The 14,885-nt window shown below is 43.5% G+C and overlaps 1 protein-coding gene across 2 annotated transcripts in view; it reads left to right on the forward strand.

The window, feature by feature from the left end:
* SRBD1 (S1 RNA binding domain 1) overlaps window positions 1-14,885 on the forward strand; it is a 173,749-nt gene that overhangs the window by 13,091 nt on the left and 145,773 nt on the right. For both annotated transcript variants that reach the window (XM_082217414.1, XM_082217415.1), the window contains exons 6-9: window positions 119-236; window positions 2,326-2,464; window positions 4,171-4,267; window positions 6,177-6,312. In XM_082217414.1, the coding sequence (XP_082073540.1) occupies window positions 119-236; window positions 2,326-2,464; window positions 4,171-4,267; window positions 6,177-6,312 (490 nt within the window). The remainder of the gene's footprint in view (window positions 1-118; window positions 237-2,325; window positions 2,465-4,170; window positions 4,268-6,176; window positions 6,313-14,885) is intronic.

Below are 14,885 nucleotides of genomic sequence, written 5' to 3' on the forward strand. Positions count from 1 at the left end.
CGCAGAGTCCATGCAGATTTCTTTCTTCACACTGGGAGATGCCTGCAGAATTAGGAGTGGTGTGTCTACATGTGCATTAATTGGTATGACATTCACCTCCTTTGCTTTTTAATCTTAGGACTGTCGCGAAAAAAGTTCATGCATCGATCCAGAAACTTAAGAAAGAAGGAAAACTCTCGGAAAGCCTTTTGACTGCTTTATTAAACTGCAGAACCTTGGAGGAGTTGGACCACGTGGTTAGTATCTTCTTTTTAAAATGTAAATCCAGTAGATTCTTTTAAAGCAGTGCTTCATCCAACATCCATGCCCCTATCCGCAAATGTTTTGTCTTCTGAGAACCTCTTCCTCATTGCAGAGGATTATGGGGGTGAATACTAGGATGCATTCTCAGTTAGGAACATAGGAAGAAGGCCTTATGCCAGGTCAAACCATCTGGCTCAACATTGTCTAGAAGAATGTTTTTTTAAGGCTCAGAGTGTACTTTTTCATATAATTGTTATGCAAAGCATTCTGTGTACCTCTTGTGATTTTTGCTATGAACGCTCCTTGTAAAGTGCAAAAAGATAATGAGAATTGGTGGCAGAAAAAAATCAGAGTAAATATTTATTTAAAGTATTTATGAATTGATACATAAAAATATCCAGCTGGTGTACCCACCCCCCCTCTCCATACATACACACACACACACACACATATATATAAGTGAAACAAAAATATACAGTGGAACCTTGGTTTTCAAATGTAATCCGGAAACCGTTCAACTTCTGCGGCGTGTTCGAAAACAGAAGCATTCACTTCCGGGTTTTCAGCGTTTGGATCCCGAAATGTTCAGCAGCTGAGACATTTGAAAACCGAGGTTTCATTGTATAACAATATATATATTTATATATAAAGGTAAAGGGACCCCTGACCATTAGGTCCAGTTGTGACCGACTCTGGGGTTGTGGCGCTCATCTCGCTTTATTGGCTGAGGGAGCCGGCGTACAGCTTCCGGGTCATGTGGCCAGCATGACTAAGCCGCTTCTGGTGAATCAGGGCAGCGCACGGAAACGCTGTTTACCTTCCTGCCGGAGCGGTACCTATTTATCTACTTGCACTTTGATGTGCTTTTGAACTACTAGGTTGGGAGGAGCTGGGACTGAGCAACGGGAGTTCACCCGTTGGGTGAGCTCACCACGGGGATTCGAACCGCAAATCCTAGGCTCTGTGGTTTAACCCACAGCGCCACCCGCATCCCATATTTCTATATAACTATCTATATATTATATATACCGTAACTATAACTGAAACAAAAATGCAGCGTAAACCTGCAGTAAACAAATAAAACACGAATTCAGGGGATTTAGTTGTATAAAACAAGGTCCTGTCTTATGGGTCAAGGTAGGGAAATCCTGGACAACAATATGAGTCTTTACAAGGTGTCTGAAGTAACTAATGGATGCTGCTTCATGAAATTTTACTGTGGTTTTTATATTGTCATATGTCATGAACCGCCCTGAGATCAATGGATGAATGGTGGTATACCAATTTTAATAATAAAAATAATTAAAAAATATATACAGTATATGGTGGAAGGGAGGGCATTCAGATTGCAGGGCCAATGGCAGAAAATGCCTGTTTTCTTGTCACTGCCCTTTTTAATATTTACTTTAACAAAATTTATATACAATTTGATTGTTAAAAAATACTTTCTAGGTGGTTTACAAAAGTGTAAAATAAAATACTAAAATCGTTCATTTAAAACAGGTATTAAAAATCTCCAAAAGATTATTAAGATTAACACTAGCTTAGAAAAACAAAATACACACAACCAATATGTGTGCCTGGGTAGGCTTGCCTAAACAAAAATGTTTTAACCAGGTGCCGAAATGAGAAGAGCAAAGATGTCAATAGGCAGGGACTTCCAGAGTGCAGATGCTGTCATGGTAAAATATGTATTACTTACAAGCACAGAACGACTGTTATGTGACTCCTATAATAGTGCTAGTTCCACAGACTGAAGGGGCAGACTGGGCATATGTGGGGTCAGGCGATCACATGAACAAGCTGTTCCCAAGCTGTTAAGATGCCAGCATCCTGAACATGGCCCCGTAGCAAATGTGCAACCAGTGCTGATCTCTGTGCAGAGACTGACAGGGTCTCACACTTGTCAGCAACTATGCTGCAGCATTCTGAACTTAACTACAGCTTCCAGATTGAGGGCAAGGGAAGCACTACACAGAGCACAATGCAGTAATCCAACCTTGAAGTCACCAACGCTCTGTGATATTCTGTAGAGTGTGGCACCACATGCATTTTACATCCAGCCTCTGTTCTCTATCCTAGTATGCGCCGTATAAAACGGGAAGCAAAGGAACAAAAGCACAGAGAGCCAGGCAACTGGGATTAGACCATGCTGCAAATTTGCTCATTGAGAACCCAAGAGAACTCAACCTACACTCTTATGTCAAGTCCAGTGTCGAAGGTAAGGGCGTCCTTTACTGAAGCAGAGAGTGTTGTGCAGTGGCTAGAGTGTCAGACTAGGACCTAGGAGACCAGGGTTTGATTCCTGACTTGGCTGTGAAGCTTACTGGGTGACCATGGGCCAGCCACCATCTCTCAGCCTAACCTGCCTCAGGGGGTTGTTGCGAGGATAAAATGGGGAGTAAGAGAACCATGTACATCACCATGATCTGCTTGGAGGAAAAGGCGGTATATAGATTTATATTTAAAAAATACATCTGCCTTGAGAGGCAATGGAGTTCACCTCTAGGGGTGAAATCAAACTGCTGAATAATCTCAATATCTCAATATTTGTAGATATTTGTAGAATAAATTTAGAAGAAATTCTTCCAACTTTTCTTCTTATTTTCTCTTTTATTTTTTCTTCTTTTTCTTTTCTTCTTCTTTTCTCTTTTGTTCCTTTTTTCATATATATGTGCTTATTTGAAATATATATATGTATGCATGTATTTGCAATATTTTGCTGATATTTTGTAACAATTATGTTAAATAAACTAAAAATTAAAAAATCAAACTGCTGAAGAATCACAGCAGCTGCTGTGGCTGCAGAGACCATTAACTTGCAACTGCTGCCTCCCGCATTGTTTTTGCTGCGTTAGCAAAAACAGGACTGGGCTGCCCAGGTGACAAGATCCTTACTGACATGGTCCAAAGGAAAGCAGAGTAATACATTTGGCACCAGCTTGGCTGCAGGAGTTGCCAGAAGGAGGCATACAAGACACCATCCAACCATCTTAGGGACTCCACTGTGGATTTGTGTAGGGTTTCCTCCTTTTCTTCTCCTGAAGATGTCCCACTAGGCAGTGGGTATAACTGCAATAATAATACAGTAAATAATAAAACACAAGTCAACCATCTATTGTATTCTCACAGACCTGCTAAAACAGAACATACAAAGAATAAGGCCCCTATTAATTTCAGAGGCAGATATAAAGAAATGAATGGGAAGTATTGCAGTATTGGATGGGAATAATATTCTGCTTTTGAAGAGGAGAAAATTGCTATTGAAATGTGGTTTTTTTTAAAGTCTCCTGTTAAATCAAAAATTCTGTATATTTTATTATTGATTGAATGTATCTGTCTTTCAAAGTGACTTGCAAAGATTTAAAATGCAGATACGCCATAAAATAAACACTCACCCATACCAGTAAAAACTCACATAATATGAAGACTTTTCATCCAATCACAATACAAGAAGGAAGAAAATATCCTTTCTTACCCTTCTAAAAAATTAATACCAAGACATGCTGAAAATCACATCAATTTTAAAACCGAAAGCTTGCAACTATATCTAGCAATGTGTCTCCTAGTGTAATTATAGATAAATCTGTAGGGGGCAATATTAGACAATAAAACGGGCTGGTTTTTATATTACTCTTATAGAGAAGCTAGTAAATACTTTTTTCTAGTTCATCTGTGGAGAAGTTTTTCTTCTTGGTATTTTTTAAAAAAAGATTAATTGAGCATTTTTTAAAGCACAGGTTCTAAATTTGAATCTGTTAGACAGTATCCAGCAAAGTAAGGCTCCTCAAATTATCCCTACTCAGGACTGATAGTTAAATATAGCTCCTAAATGTTGGAGCACATCCACAGTGTTGTGGACATTATCAGGGCATAAAATATAGGAATGAAATGAATAGCACAAGGCTCAAATATATTTTCTTCCAGGTCTTTCCACGGTTGAGGAAGTAAAATCTGGAGTGCAGCACATCTTGGCTGACATGATTGCTAAAGATAAAGAGACGCTGGATTTCATCAGAGATTTGTAAGTGCCGTTGTTGCAGGCAGTTTGCTTTTATCATAGGCCACTTAAATTCTTATTTTGCTGCTTTTATGCATTCATTTCTGTCTTGCCTTCAAAGGCACAGTGGAAGGGGTTCGTCAGGTATGGATTCAGGTGGAAAATAACACTGGCACTCCTTAGGTACATAGGAAGCTGTCTTGTAGACCATCTGGCAGCAGCGCTTCAGGGTTTCAGACAGGGGCTTCTCCCAGCCCTACCTGGCTTGAAGCTGGGGGCTTTTGCAAAAAAAGCAGGTGCTCTACCGCACAGCTAAGGCCCTCCCTGTTTGGCCACATTAAAGCCCTGTAAAGCCCTTCACGGCCTAGGACCTTCGTTTCTATGGGACCGCCTCTCCTGGTATGCCTCACGGAGGACCTTAAGGTCCATAAATAGCAACACCCCACAAGTCCCAGGCCCTAAGGAAGTCAGATTAGCCTCAACTAGAGCCAGGGCCTTTTCAACCCTCTGGCTCCGGCCTGGTGGAACGCTCTGTCTCATGAGACCAGGGCCCTGCAGGGTCTGATTTCTTTCCGCAGGGCCTGTAAGACAGAGTTGTACCGTCTGGCCTTTGGCTTGGAATCAACTTGATCCCCTCCCCCTCTTTCCTTTTTCCTTTCTCCTTCTGTGATGGAACTCCTATTTGGGGACTTCCCTAGCTTTTTTCTGGCCCACGTAGGACCAGTCTGGATAGTTGGCCTTGGTGAAGACCTGGTGTCAGCCGCCCTGAGACTGGTCTTGGCTGGGGAGGGCGGGGTATAAATAAAATTTATTATTATTATTATTATTATTATTATTATTATTATTATGCCAGCATACCACCTGCAGACAGTTGTGTAGCAGCCCTGAGTGAGCTCCCAAGTCCTGTCCTTTACCAGGAGGGTGGCAGTGGAGTGTGGTTCAGGGCAGGCAAAAGGGAGGCCCCCGTGGACCTCTGATGTGATCCAGCTGGTTTTCATCTTCTGCATAAACCAGGGATTTCATGTGCAGAGCTATCCAGGCATTTGTGTGCTTAGAAGATACTGTTGGGATACTGCCAGGGAGACAAAGTCCATCATGGCCCCAAGCCGTCTGCCGGACGATCCATCGATCTCCCGTAGGCACGCAGTATCAGCGATTAGCGACATGAGTTTCTAGAAAATATCTTGCCACATTCCAGAGCTCATGCACACTCTTATCAGCAGATAATTGACAGCAGAAGTCGCACTCAGGAGAGCATTATTTACAAGCTTTATTCAGCGTTGATCAGAACAAAGAAAGACATGACTGCCTGCATCAGTGTCTCCGACAGAGAGAGAGCGAAAGCAATAGGAAACATAAACATCCTGTGAACAGGACATGCGCAGACTCTCTGACTCACAAAGCCTGCTCCCTTTTAAGGTGGAACGGAAATATCCTAACAGAATATAGGGAAGCCCAGCACCAGTGCTCCAGATTTGCATGTTGCATGAAGCAAATGTTACTCCATATGAGTCAGACCTTGGTCATCCATTGGGGGGGGGGAAACCCCTGGAACTGGAATCCATTGTGGTCCAACAGTGAACAGGAAGGATCAAAGCAGAATCCTGAATCAGGGCATGGACTCGGGTTGCTTGCAGCCAAAGTAGCAGATTCCATCTTTGGCCGCTTGGCATATGAGCATGCAAAGAGCCCTGCTGGATGAGGCCATAGGCCCCATCTAGTGCAACATCCTGTTCTTTTGGAAGACCCAAGCCCAAGAGCCTCTGTCATTTTCTGCTCTGCCTTGCTATTGGGATACTTCCTTAATTCTGAAAATCGCTTGTTTTGTTAAAACGTAGTATGATAATAACGGGCAAGTCACTATCAGTCCTTGTGATGACATTAGCATGACTTCTATTTGAATTCTGTTCAATTTTATTTTTTTTTAATATAGATGCCAAAGAAAGTACATTTGTATTCAGTCATCCTTGGCAAAAGTGACCTCGAAAAAGGCCAATGAAAAAGATGTCAACAAGTTTCACCTGTACCAGAATTTTTCTTGCAATATAAAGAATATTCAGCATCACCAGGTAGGTGCTTAATGATCGCCCCTCTGCTGCATAGAATATTATTTATCTGTTAAACAAATTTGTAGACCATTTAGCAGCACAAAACCTTGAAAGCAGTGCAACGAAGGGGGTGCACTCTCTTGGGAAGAAGAGGTTCGGACTTTGGGGTGCTCCTCATGACTTGAAGCTCAGATAGCCTTAGTGCCTTTTATCAGCTTTGGCTGGTACGCTAACTATGGCTGTTCTTGGACAGGGATAATCTGGCTATGGTGATCCATGCAGAGGTAAACTCAAAGCTTGTTTTTTTGCAGGTGATCTGTGTGGTGGCTGTCTTTGTGCCTGACACAGAGGCTCCATCTAGTGCAAAGCACCGTGGCTAGACTGTTGATGGGGGCAGATGGTTGCCAGCGCATAACTCCAGTGATCAGAAGCTACTGGACTGGGTTCAAGGTTCATTTATTAATTTACGAGGCCCTGTAAACTTGGGCCCAGGATACCTCAGGGGGGCAGCCTTATCTCCTAGATCCCTGTCCAATCACAGAGGTCTTCGGGGGAGCTGTTCTTGGTGATCCCCTATTGGCCTGTACACACGATTCCTATCTACAAGGAGCCATGCATTCAAAATGGTGGGCCCAATTTCGTGAAGCTCCCCTCTAGTTGAGGGCAGACAGCTCCCCTCTCCCCACCGTTGAACTTCCAGTTCTTACTGAGGGCTTTAAAAATAAATAAATCTGAAGGCTACACTACTTAGAGACAACTGTGATTAAGTAGCATGCAAATTGTTGAAACAAACGAACAAGGGAAGAAGAAGAAGAGTTTGGATTTGATATCCCAGTTTATCACTACCTGAAGGAGTCTCAAAGCGGCTAACATTCTCCTTTCCCTTCCTCCCCCACATCAAACACTCTGTGAGGTGAGTGGGGCTGAGAGACTTCAGAGAAGTGTGACTAGCCCAAGGTCACCCAGCAGCTGCATGTGGAGGAGCAGAGACGCGAACCCGGTTCCCCAGATTGCGAATCTACCGCTCTTAACCACTACACCACACTGGCTCCCAGTGTGAGAGGAAGATTTTGAAGGGGCCACTAGGGGGCGCATTGGCCACTAGGGGGCACATTGGAAGATGGCTGACAATAGCATCTCTCCGACCCACACGAGGTAATTTGGAGGCTATGTTGGGGGTAATTAGCCTCCTTAACCCCCCCCCCCAGGATTGTGGGGGGGACGGCCCTTGCCTGCTGTGCCCTATACCACCCCCGAATTTGTGGAGGTGGGGGCACTAGGCACAAAGCCCTCCTGTGGGATTTCGGCACTCCTGAACGCCGTCCCTGATTTGCGCCACTAGATGCAGAACTTCAAAGGAAACAATTTGGATGAAAGGAATGCACATGTTTCAAGAAAGAAGGGGGAGTAAAGACTGCTAACAGAAGAGATCTCTGACAAAACAAGATAAGAATAAAACATGAGAAGATACGCCAAGACAAGGTACGGCAAATGACCGATGGGGGAGGGGAAAAAACTTCCTTCTTTCCCTATGTGATTAAACAAGAATCCCTTCCCCTTATGAGTCAGAAATGTCGTTTTAAGGACTTAAGCTGTGGATTTAAGGCTGTGTGGAGATAAACTTTCGAACCAAAGCACGTTTTAAGAAGAGCGTGGAATGTGTAAGAGCTTGGGAATGACGCAGTTAAAAATGCCGTCACCATATTGGGAAGTTCTGTCGGAGGTCTTGAGTCTGGGAGGAGAAAGAGAGAAATAGAGCTGTTTATATATTGTGGGTTAAACTCCTCAGTGGGACTTAAGAGCGACAGCTTTACGAGACTATGATGGAAAGAGTGATGTTATCTATGAAGGAGACGATATATGGAAACCATCTCGATTTGAGGATTGGAAGAACGGAAAATTCACACAGGACTATTATTACTATTGGTGTTTATCGGCTTAAGGAGACTATCAGAAGAGATCATAAAGAAAAAAGAGAAAATATATGAACAAGATGTGATGTGGAAACAGCAAGATAAGATGGGATAGAACTATGAACTTTGTTTGGACTGATTTGGACATTAACGCAGCAGCAAGAAGATGATCAGAATCCCCCTTCGGATCTTGAAATATGGGTCCCCCCAACAAAATTTAAAATTCGGCTTTGTAATTCGGAATTTATGTGATATGATTTAATTTGATGTGATTGGCCAGTTAATAAAAATTATTTTTTTAAAAAATGAAGTTCTTCTGCACACAGGCCTTAAAATGTCAAATTCGCTCCTGCAAGTGACGGTCACCATCTTGGATGATTTTAGTGAATCGTAGAATTGTTGGAAGGGAGCCTGATGGGCCAATCTAATCTAACCTCTATAATGCAGGAATCTTGTGCGCTTCGTGGGGCTCGAATCCATGTCCCTGATTAAGAGTCTCATGCTTCCCCAACTGCGCTATCTCCGCTGCCTTAGCCTCTGTGAATGTGTCTCTCAGTGGCTATGTGTTCGCACTTTTGCTGTTGGAAACCGTACGTTTCTGAATACTGGCTCCTGCTAATCACAAGCAAAGAGAGACGTTGTTGAACTCTGGTCCCACTGCCATCTGACTGGCTACCATGAGAACAGGGTACCGGACTACACTGGCATTTGGTCTGATCCTTGCAAGCCTCTTTTTGTGCCTGCCCCCGCCTTCCCACCTGCACTTTGCTGCCCTTGAACAGATGGCGGAGGGCAGCTGGACCGAGTCAAGGTCATTACGGATTAGCCCAATGGAAAGATTTGCAGCAGACCTTTTAGTACGAACAAACTGTTTCTCCAGAGATACAAGGGAACATGCCTTGTTATTCCGGGACAGTGGCTGAGGAAGAATGAAGCATTTAATCATTTTCTCCTGGGACCGGCAGGAGTCTGGAAGGCTTGCTTTGCTCTCCGTCGCTTTGACCCCCAACCCTCCCTTCCTCCGAGTTGTGCCCTCAGCCCCGGTTTGTTCAGTCTTTGCTCCACCATCTTCTAAATCTAACCTCAGACGTCTTGTCTGATGTCATGTCTCCTGTGTCAGCCACTGCGGCACTGCTGAATGGCTTGGAGAACATCCCTGTGATTGACGAGTGCTCTGAGCCACGCGGCGTTAAACCTGTCAGCTGAAATTGGTCCCGGGTGGCGAGAAAAGGTTAAATAATTGTAGTTAAAGGTGACCTGAAAGAAGGGAAGGTTTTAAAAATACATGTATATATATAAATATGTGTGTGAACTTATATATACATCGTGTGCCAAATGTTCCCAATGTCAAAGTAAAAAAAAGAAAAAGAACATCAGCATTTTGGGATTTTTTTTTTTTAAGTGTTGTTCGTTATTGTTTTGCAGAAATTCCAAATTAGTCCTACTGATTTTCAAAGCCTACATTGCGACTAAACCACCACAGGCTCCCAATGCTTATCTAATATTTCCCGGGCTCATAGGCAAGGTTAACAGAGCACTCCCATAGGCATCTGATGGGGTTCTTGAGTCCCAGCAGGGCTCACCATTGCTAATTAGGCATAGCCCATTTCCCACAGTGCCCTGAGGTAGTGTGGCTTTGGGGCAAGATGGGAAATTAAAATGGCAGCTGCCTGGTGCCAGTTAGAGAGGTTCCACTACAGGGTAAGTGACAGTCCGCTGGAGCCTGGAACCAGCTTGGTTTAACTGGTTTTTAATTTATTTCATTTATTAAATCCTGACAAGACAGAAGTACTGTTTTTGGGGGACGGGGCGGGCAGGTGTGGAGGACTCCCTGGTCCTGAATAGGGTAACTGTGCCCCTGAAGGACCAGGTGCGCAGCCTGGGAGTCATTTTGGATTCACAGCTGTCCATGGAGGCGCAGGTCAATTCTGTGCCCAGGGCAGCTGTCTACCAACTCCACCTGGTACGCAGGCTGAGACCTTACCTGCCCGCGGACTGTCTCGCCAGAGTGGTGCATGCTCTGGTTATCTCCCGCTTGGACTACTGCAATGTGCTCTATGTGGGGCTACCTTTGAAGGTGACTCGGAAACTACAACTAATCCAGAATGCGGCAGCTAGACTGGTGACTGGGGGCGGCCGCCGAGACCACATAACACCGGTCTTGAAAGACCTACATTAGCTCCCAGTACGTTTTCGAGCACAATTCAAAGTGCTGGTGTTGACCTTTAAAGCCCTAAACGGCCTTGGTCCAGTATACCTGGAGGAGCGTCTCCACCCCCATTGTTCTGCCCGGACGCTGAGGTCCAGCGCCGAGGGCCTTCTGGCGGTTCCCTCATTGCGAGAAGCAAAGCTACAGGGAACCAGGCAGAGGGCCTTCTCGGTAGTGGCGTCCGCCCTGTGGAACGCCCTCCCATCAGATGTCAAAGCGATAAATAACTACCTGACATTTAGAAGACATCTTAAGGCAGCCCTGTTCAGGGAAGTTTTTAATCTGTGATATTTTACTGTATTTTTGGTTTCTATGGAAGCCGCCCAGAGTGGCTGGGGAAACCCAGCCAGATGGGCGGGGTACAAATAAATTATTATTATTATTATTATTATTATTATTATTATTATTATTATTATTATTATTATTTTAAATTTACCAGTTGATTTTTCACCAAGGTGTAACTCAAAGCAACTTGCAATATATAAACAAAACAAATCGAGTTTCTTCTTCCTCTTTTTTTCCACATGAGCTCCTGCCTTCCTTTGGCCGTGTTAACCACAGTGCAGTGTCACCTCTGCACCAAAGTTAATGTTCACCAGGGTTAGCCTTGAACCAGGGTTTTGGAAACAAGCTTCAAATCCTTGCTTTAGAATCTGGTTTGAAGCTCATCACATTAGCGCAAAGATTAGCCGCACCACGGATAATGCTGAAAAGGAAAGAGTGGGAACATTTGCACAGGAGACAGAAAGAGGTTGTGAATGAGCCAGTGGGTTTCTCCCAACCTTTTTAAGCACAGGTAGGAGAGTGGGAAACGTTATATCTGCAGTGGTTCAGAGGAAGTGGTGTGTGGATTCCATGCTGTGCTTTTATTCGCCCTTCAGTTAGCTAAGAAATGAAAAAGCCATTTGAGGATTTTGTTGCTAACCTTGAGTTTCACCTTCCTCCTGAATTCTCCTGAGTCTTTTCAAATGGATTTCCTGTGCTGCATGCTTATTTGAACAAGGGCTGTGATTCGAAACTAGCCTGTACATGAAAAAGCAAGGACTACTGGCCGGCAGCCAGAAATTTGCTGGTTCCTTCCAATCAATATGTGAACTCCAGCTCTCCTCTCTCCTGCAGCTCCCGGTTGTTTGCTTCACTTTGCCTATATCTTCTCTGTTATTCATCCCCTTCCAAGCTCCTCTTGCCTTGTGTTTTCTTGGTGTGCTCCCTTCTCAATGTTATCCAGTTGTTGCTAATGATGATTTTTATCCTACTTTTCCACGTATGTACGGCCACTCACAGTATAAAATTTAAACAAATTCTTGTAGCGATCATACGTAGAATTGTAGAGTTTGAAGGTGTTTCGCCAATCAACACTGCAGGTTCTTTAAAGGGTCCTTGGTATAGTCAGTAGATGAGGGAAAATATATTTTATATAAAATATATAAAGGTGTAAGATTTTTTGGAGGCACCATTGATGGAATCTTTTGAGAAGTTGGAGATGGCGTTTGTAAGTGGTCCATGTTTCGCAAGCATACAGTAAGGTTGGTAGTGCAATAGCTTGGTAAACAAGCATTTTGGTTTCCCATCGAATGTCCCATTGCCTTAGGCCTCAGTGAAAAGGGGTTGGTTTACCCACATAGAAAGCTTTACTTGATCAGGCCAAATGACTGTGGAAGGACATGTGGATCAAGAATTGGCCTCCACAGTCACTTACGGACTCATTGCTAAAACCGTGTTTATGGAAGACAATCTTACTTGACTATGAGTGATCACCAAAGAAGAAACCAACCCCTTTTCACTGAGGCCTAAGGCAATGTTGAAAGCTCAGATATATGAGCTAGGGGCCAAGTGCCACCTAGTTAAAATCAGTTAAAATTGCCACAGTGGAATGTCTGTTTGCCAGGGTGTTGGACTGGGGGTCCCATACAATGCTATGGTTTGACGATTCTATGATCTCAACATTACTTGACTGTAGCTTCCTCTTAACAACAATTCACTTGTCCCAGTACGGAAGGAGGAGAAACACACCCAGTTGAGATGGAAATGACATTATCTATGGACTAAGGCAGAGGTGTTTAAGTTGTGGTTGCTAAGCTGGCTCCCATAAATCTCCACATAGTCACAATTGGATCTACACCAGTAGAAAACGCACCTGGCACCTGGCTAATTTCTAACACTGGCCTAAGGGGATGGCAACTTGCTTACTTTTCTACAGATACTTAGTTTCCAAGCTAAATTTGGCTTATCGGTGTTGGCTATTAATGAGAAGATGCTCTTCTTCAAGCCATTGTTTGTCAAGCTAGTTTGTTTGGAGGGGCTTGGAAATAGGGCACTTGGTCGGGAAAAACCCCTGCGAGTCAGGAGCAATGATATCTGTATCTGACGAAGTTGTTTGCCGAAAAACATAATTTTGATTTCACTCCAGATAGCTGTTTTAGCTTTCACACAGACACACACACACACACACACACACACACTTGCCAGTGTGGAATAACCATGAAAGTGTTTTGTTTTCGTTCAGCAAATGTGTGCCCTCCTAATTCCTGCATGAGAGCATTTGCTTTGGCAGTCAAGGTACCTGATGCTATAACATTTCACATGTAATTTTTATTATTTGCTGTGTTGTTCAATGATATGTCAGGCCTGGTATGTCAACATGCACAGGGAAAGCTGAGGAATATAAATTGGTGCGATGCCCCCAGGTCATTTTTAGACCATTGTGTTTAACATATGTGACATGTCTGAGTTAGCTAGTGATTGAATTAAAGTTCGTGATTGACACAGCAAGCTTGCTTGTGACAGGGCTGAGGGCCCGTAGCATACATCAACATGCACGGCAACACAGGAATGTCAACTTTTAACAGCTTTTTAATGGTTTCTCTGCACGTCTAATGTATCGGAAATGTATGGTTTTCTTAACTTTCGGGAGCATGTGGATTTCCACGTACATAGCAATCATTGTTTCCCCCCCCCCCCTTTGCTGACAGTTAAAATGAATACTTATCATCTCATGGAAATGTTATTATTCCATAAGAACATAAGAAGAGCCTTTCTGGATCAGGCTATTAGCCTATCTAGTCCAGGCATCCTGTTCTTGCAGTCAAACAGGCATTATTATGCTGACTTAGGCCTTCCTACTGCGTCTGCTGTTGCCTTTGCTTTGGATGCCCAAGGGATGAAGTGGGAGAATCCAGGATCAAGGCAGAGCTTGGGTTGTGGTCAGAGAGATGGGTGGTAGTTATCAAGTGAGACATCCATGAGATGGGTCCCTTGGTTGGGATCATTTCTGGTTCCTTTGACCCTTTAGGTTGTACTCAGATGATCTTTGGGTTTCCAAACCATTTTGTCTGGGTCAAGTGGGATTGTGACAACAGTTTGGTTAAATCTCCGCACAGCCTTGAAGCACACACACACACACACACACACAAACACACACACACACACACTCTGTCCCTGTATAAACAGGGCAGGGGAGAATCTTTGTTACTCTGAGAGCAGCTCACACTGAAAGGTGGGGAAGTACTTAAATACATGAAAAGTACTTAAATACATTTTAGCAGTCATCCAGATGTCATGCAACCCAGTCGCTTAGTTGGGTTTATGTGACTTGGTGCATCCTGTGGAGCTTATGCACTCTGAATACACCTTTTGATTTAGCCTAGAGGTGGGGAACCTCTGTCCCACAGGCCTAGTAAATGCCCATCTGCTATCGAGCCACGTTCAAGATCCCTGTATTCATTTACATAGCCTTGAACGACTTAGCTCCAGGGTACCTTAGGGATTCCCTGAACCCTTATATCCCTTCTCAGCTATTGAGGTCAAGTGCAGGAGTGTCGTTGCTTGTCCCTTGAGTCAGAGAGGCCCATCTGACACCGATATGAAGTAGGGCCTTTAATATCATTGGCCCAGTCCTGGCAGTAAGGATTCAACAGGTGGCTTCAGTTTCAACCTTCAGATGCCTGTTGAAAACTTCTCTATGCAGGCAATTAAGATAACATCTTTCCATAATAGTTAGTTGATGGTTTCTGATTTTAAACCCGTATGTGTTTTTATTCTGTAGATATAGATGTAGGTATAATTGTAAACCACTTCAATGTTTTTCTATGATTTAGTGGTATATAAATATTTTCCTAAGTAAAATAAATAAAAATGAGGCCTGTTGGGTCTCCCCTTTTGGCTAAGCTGTGCACACCTGCCCCTACATCTGACGTGCAAAGTAAGATTGCAGAGTTAGCTGATTGATCTGTATGAAAACAAACCAGTACTCAAGCCTGTGTCTACCCTGTGGTTCAAAAACAAAATTAAAATTCTACACCTAGATAATCCAAATCTTGGTCTAGCAAAAATGGGATTCTACATCCTGTATACATTATGCATAATAATATACATTCTTTCTCTTGATTTGCATACTTAGTTTTGCATAACTCTGCTTTTGCTAAATTAGGGGAGGGGCAAAAACTGAGGACCCCCCTCCCCCACACTCAACC

The sequence above is a fragment of the Podarcis vaucheri genome (assembly GCF_965113315.1).
Source record: "Podarcis vaucheri genome assembly, chromosome: 3".
Lineage (NCBI taxonomy): Eukaryota > Metazoa > Chordata > Lepidosauria > Squamata > Lacertidae > Podarcis > Podarcis vaucheri.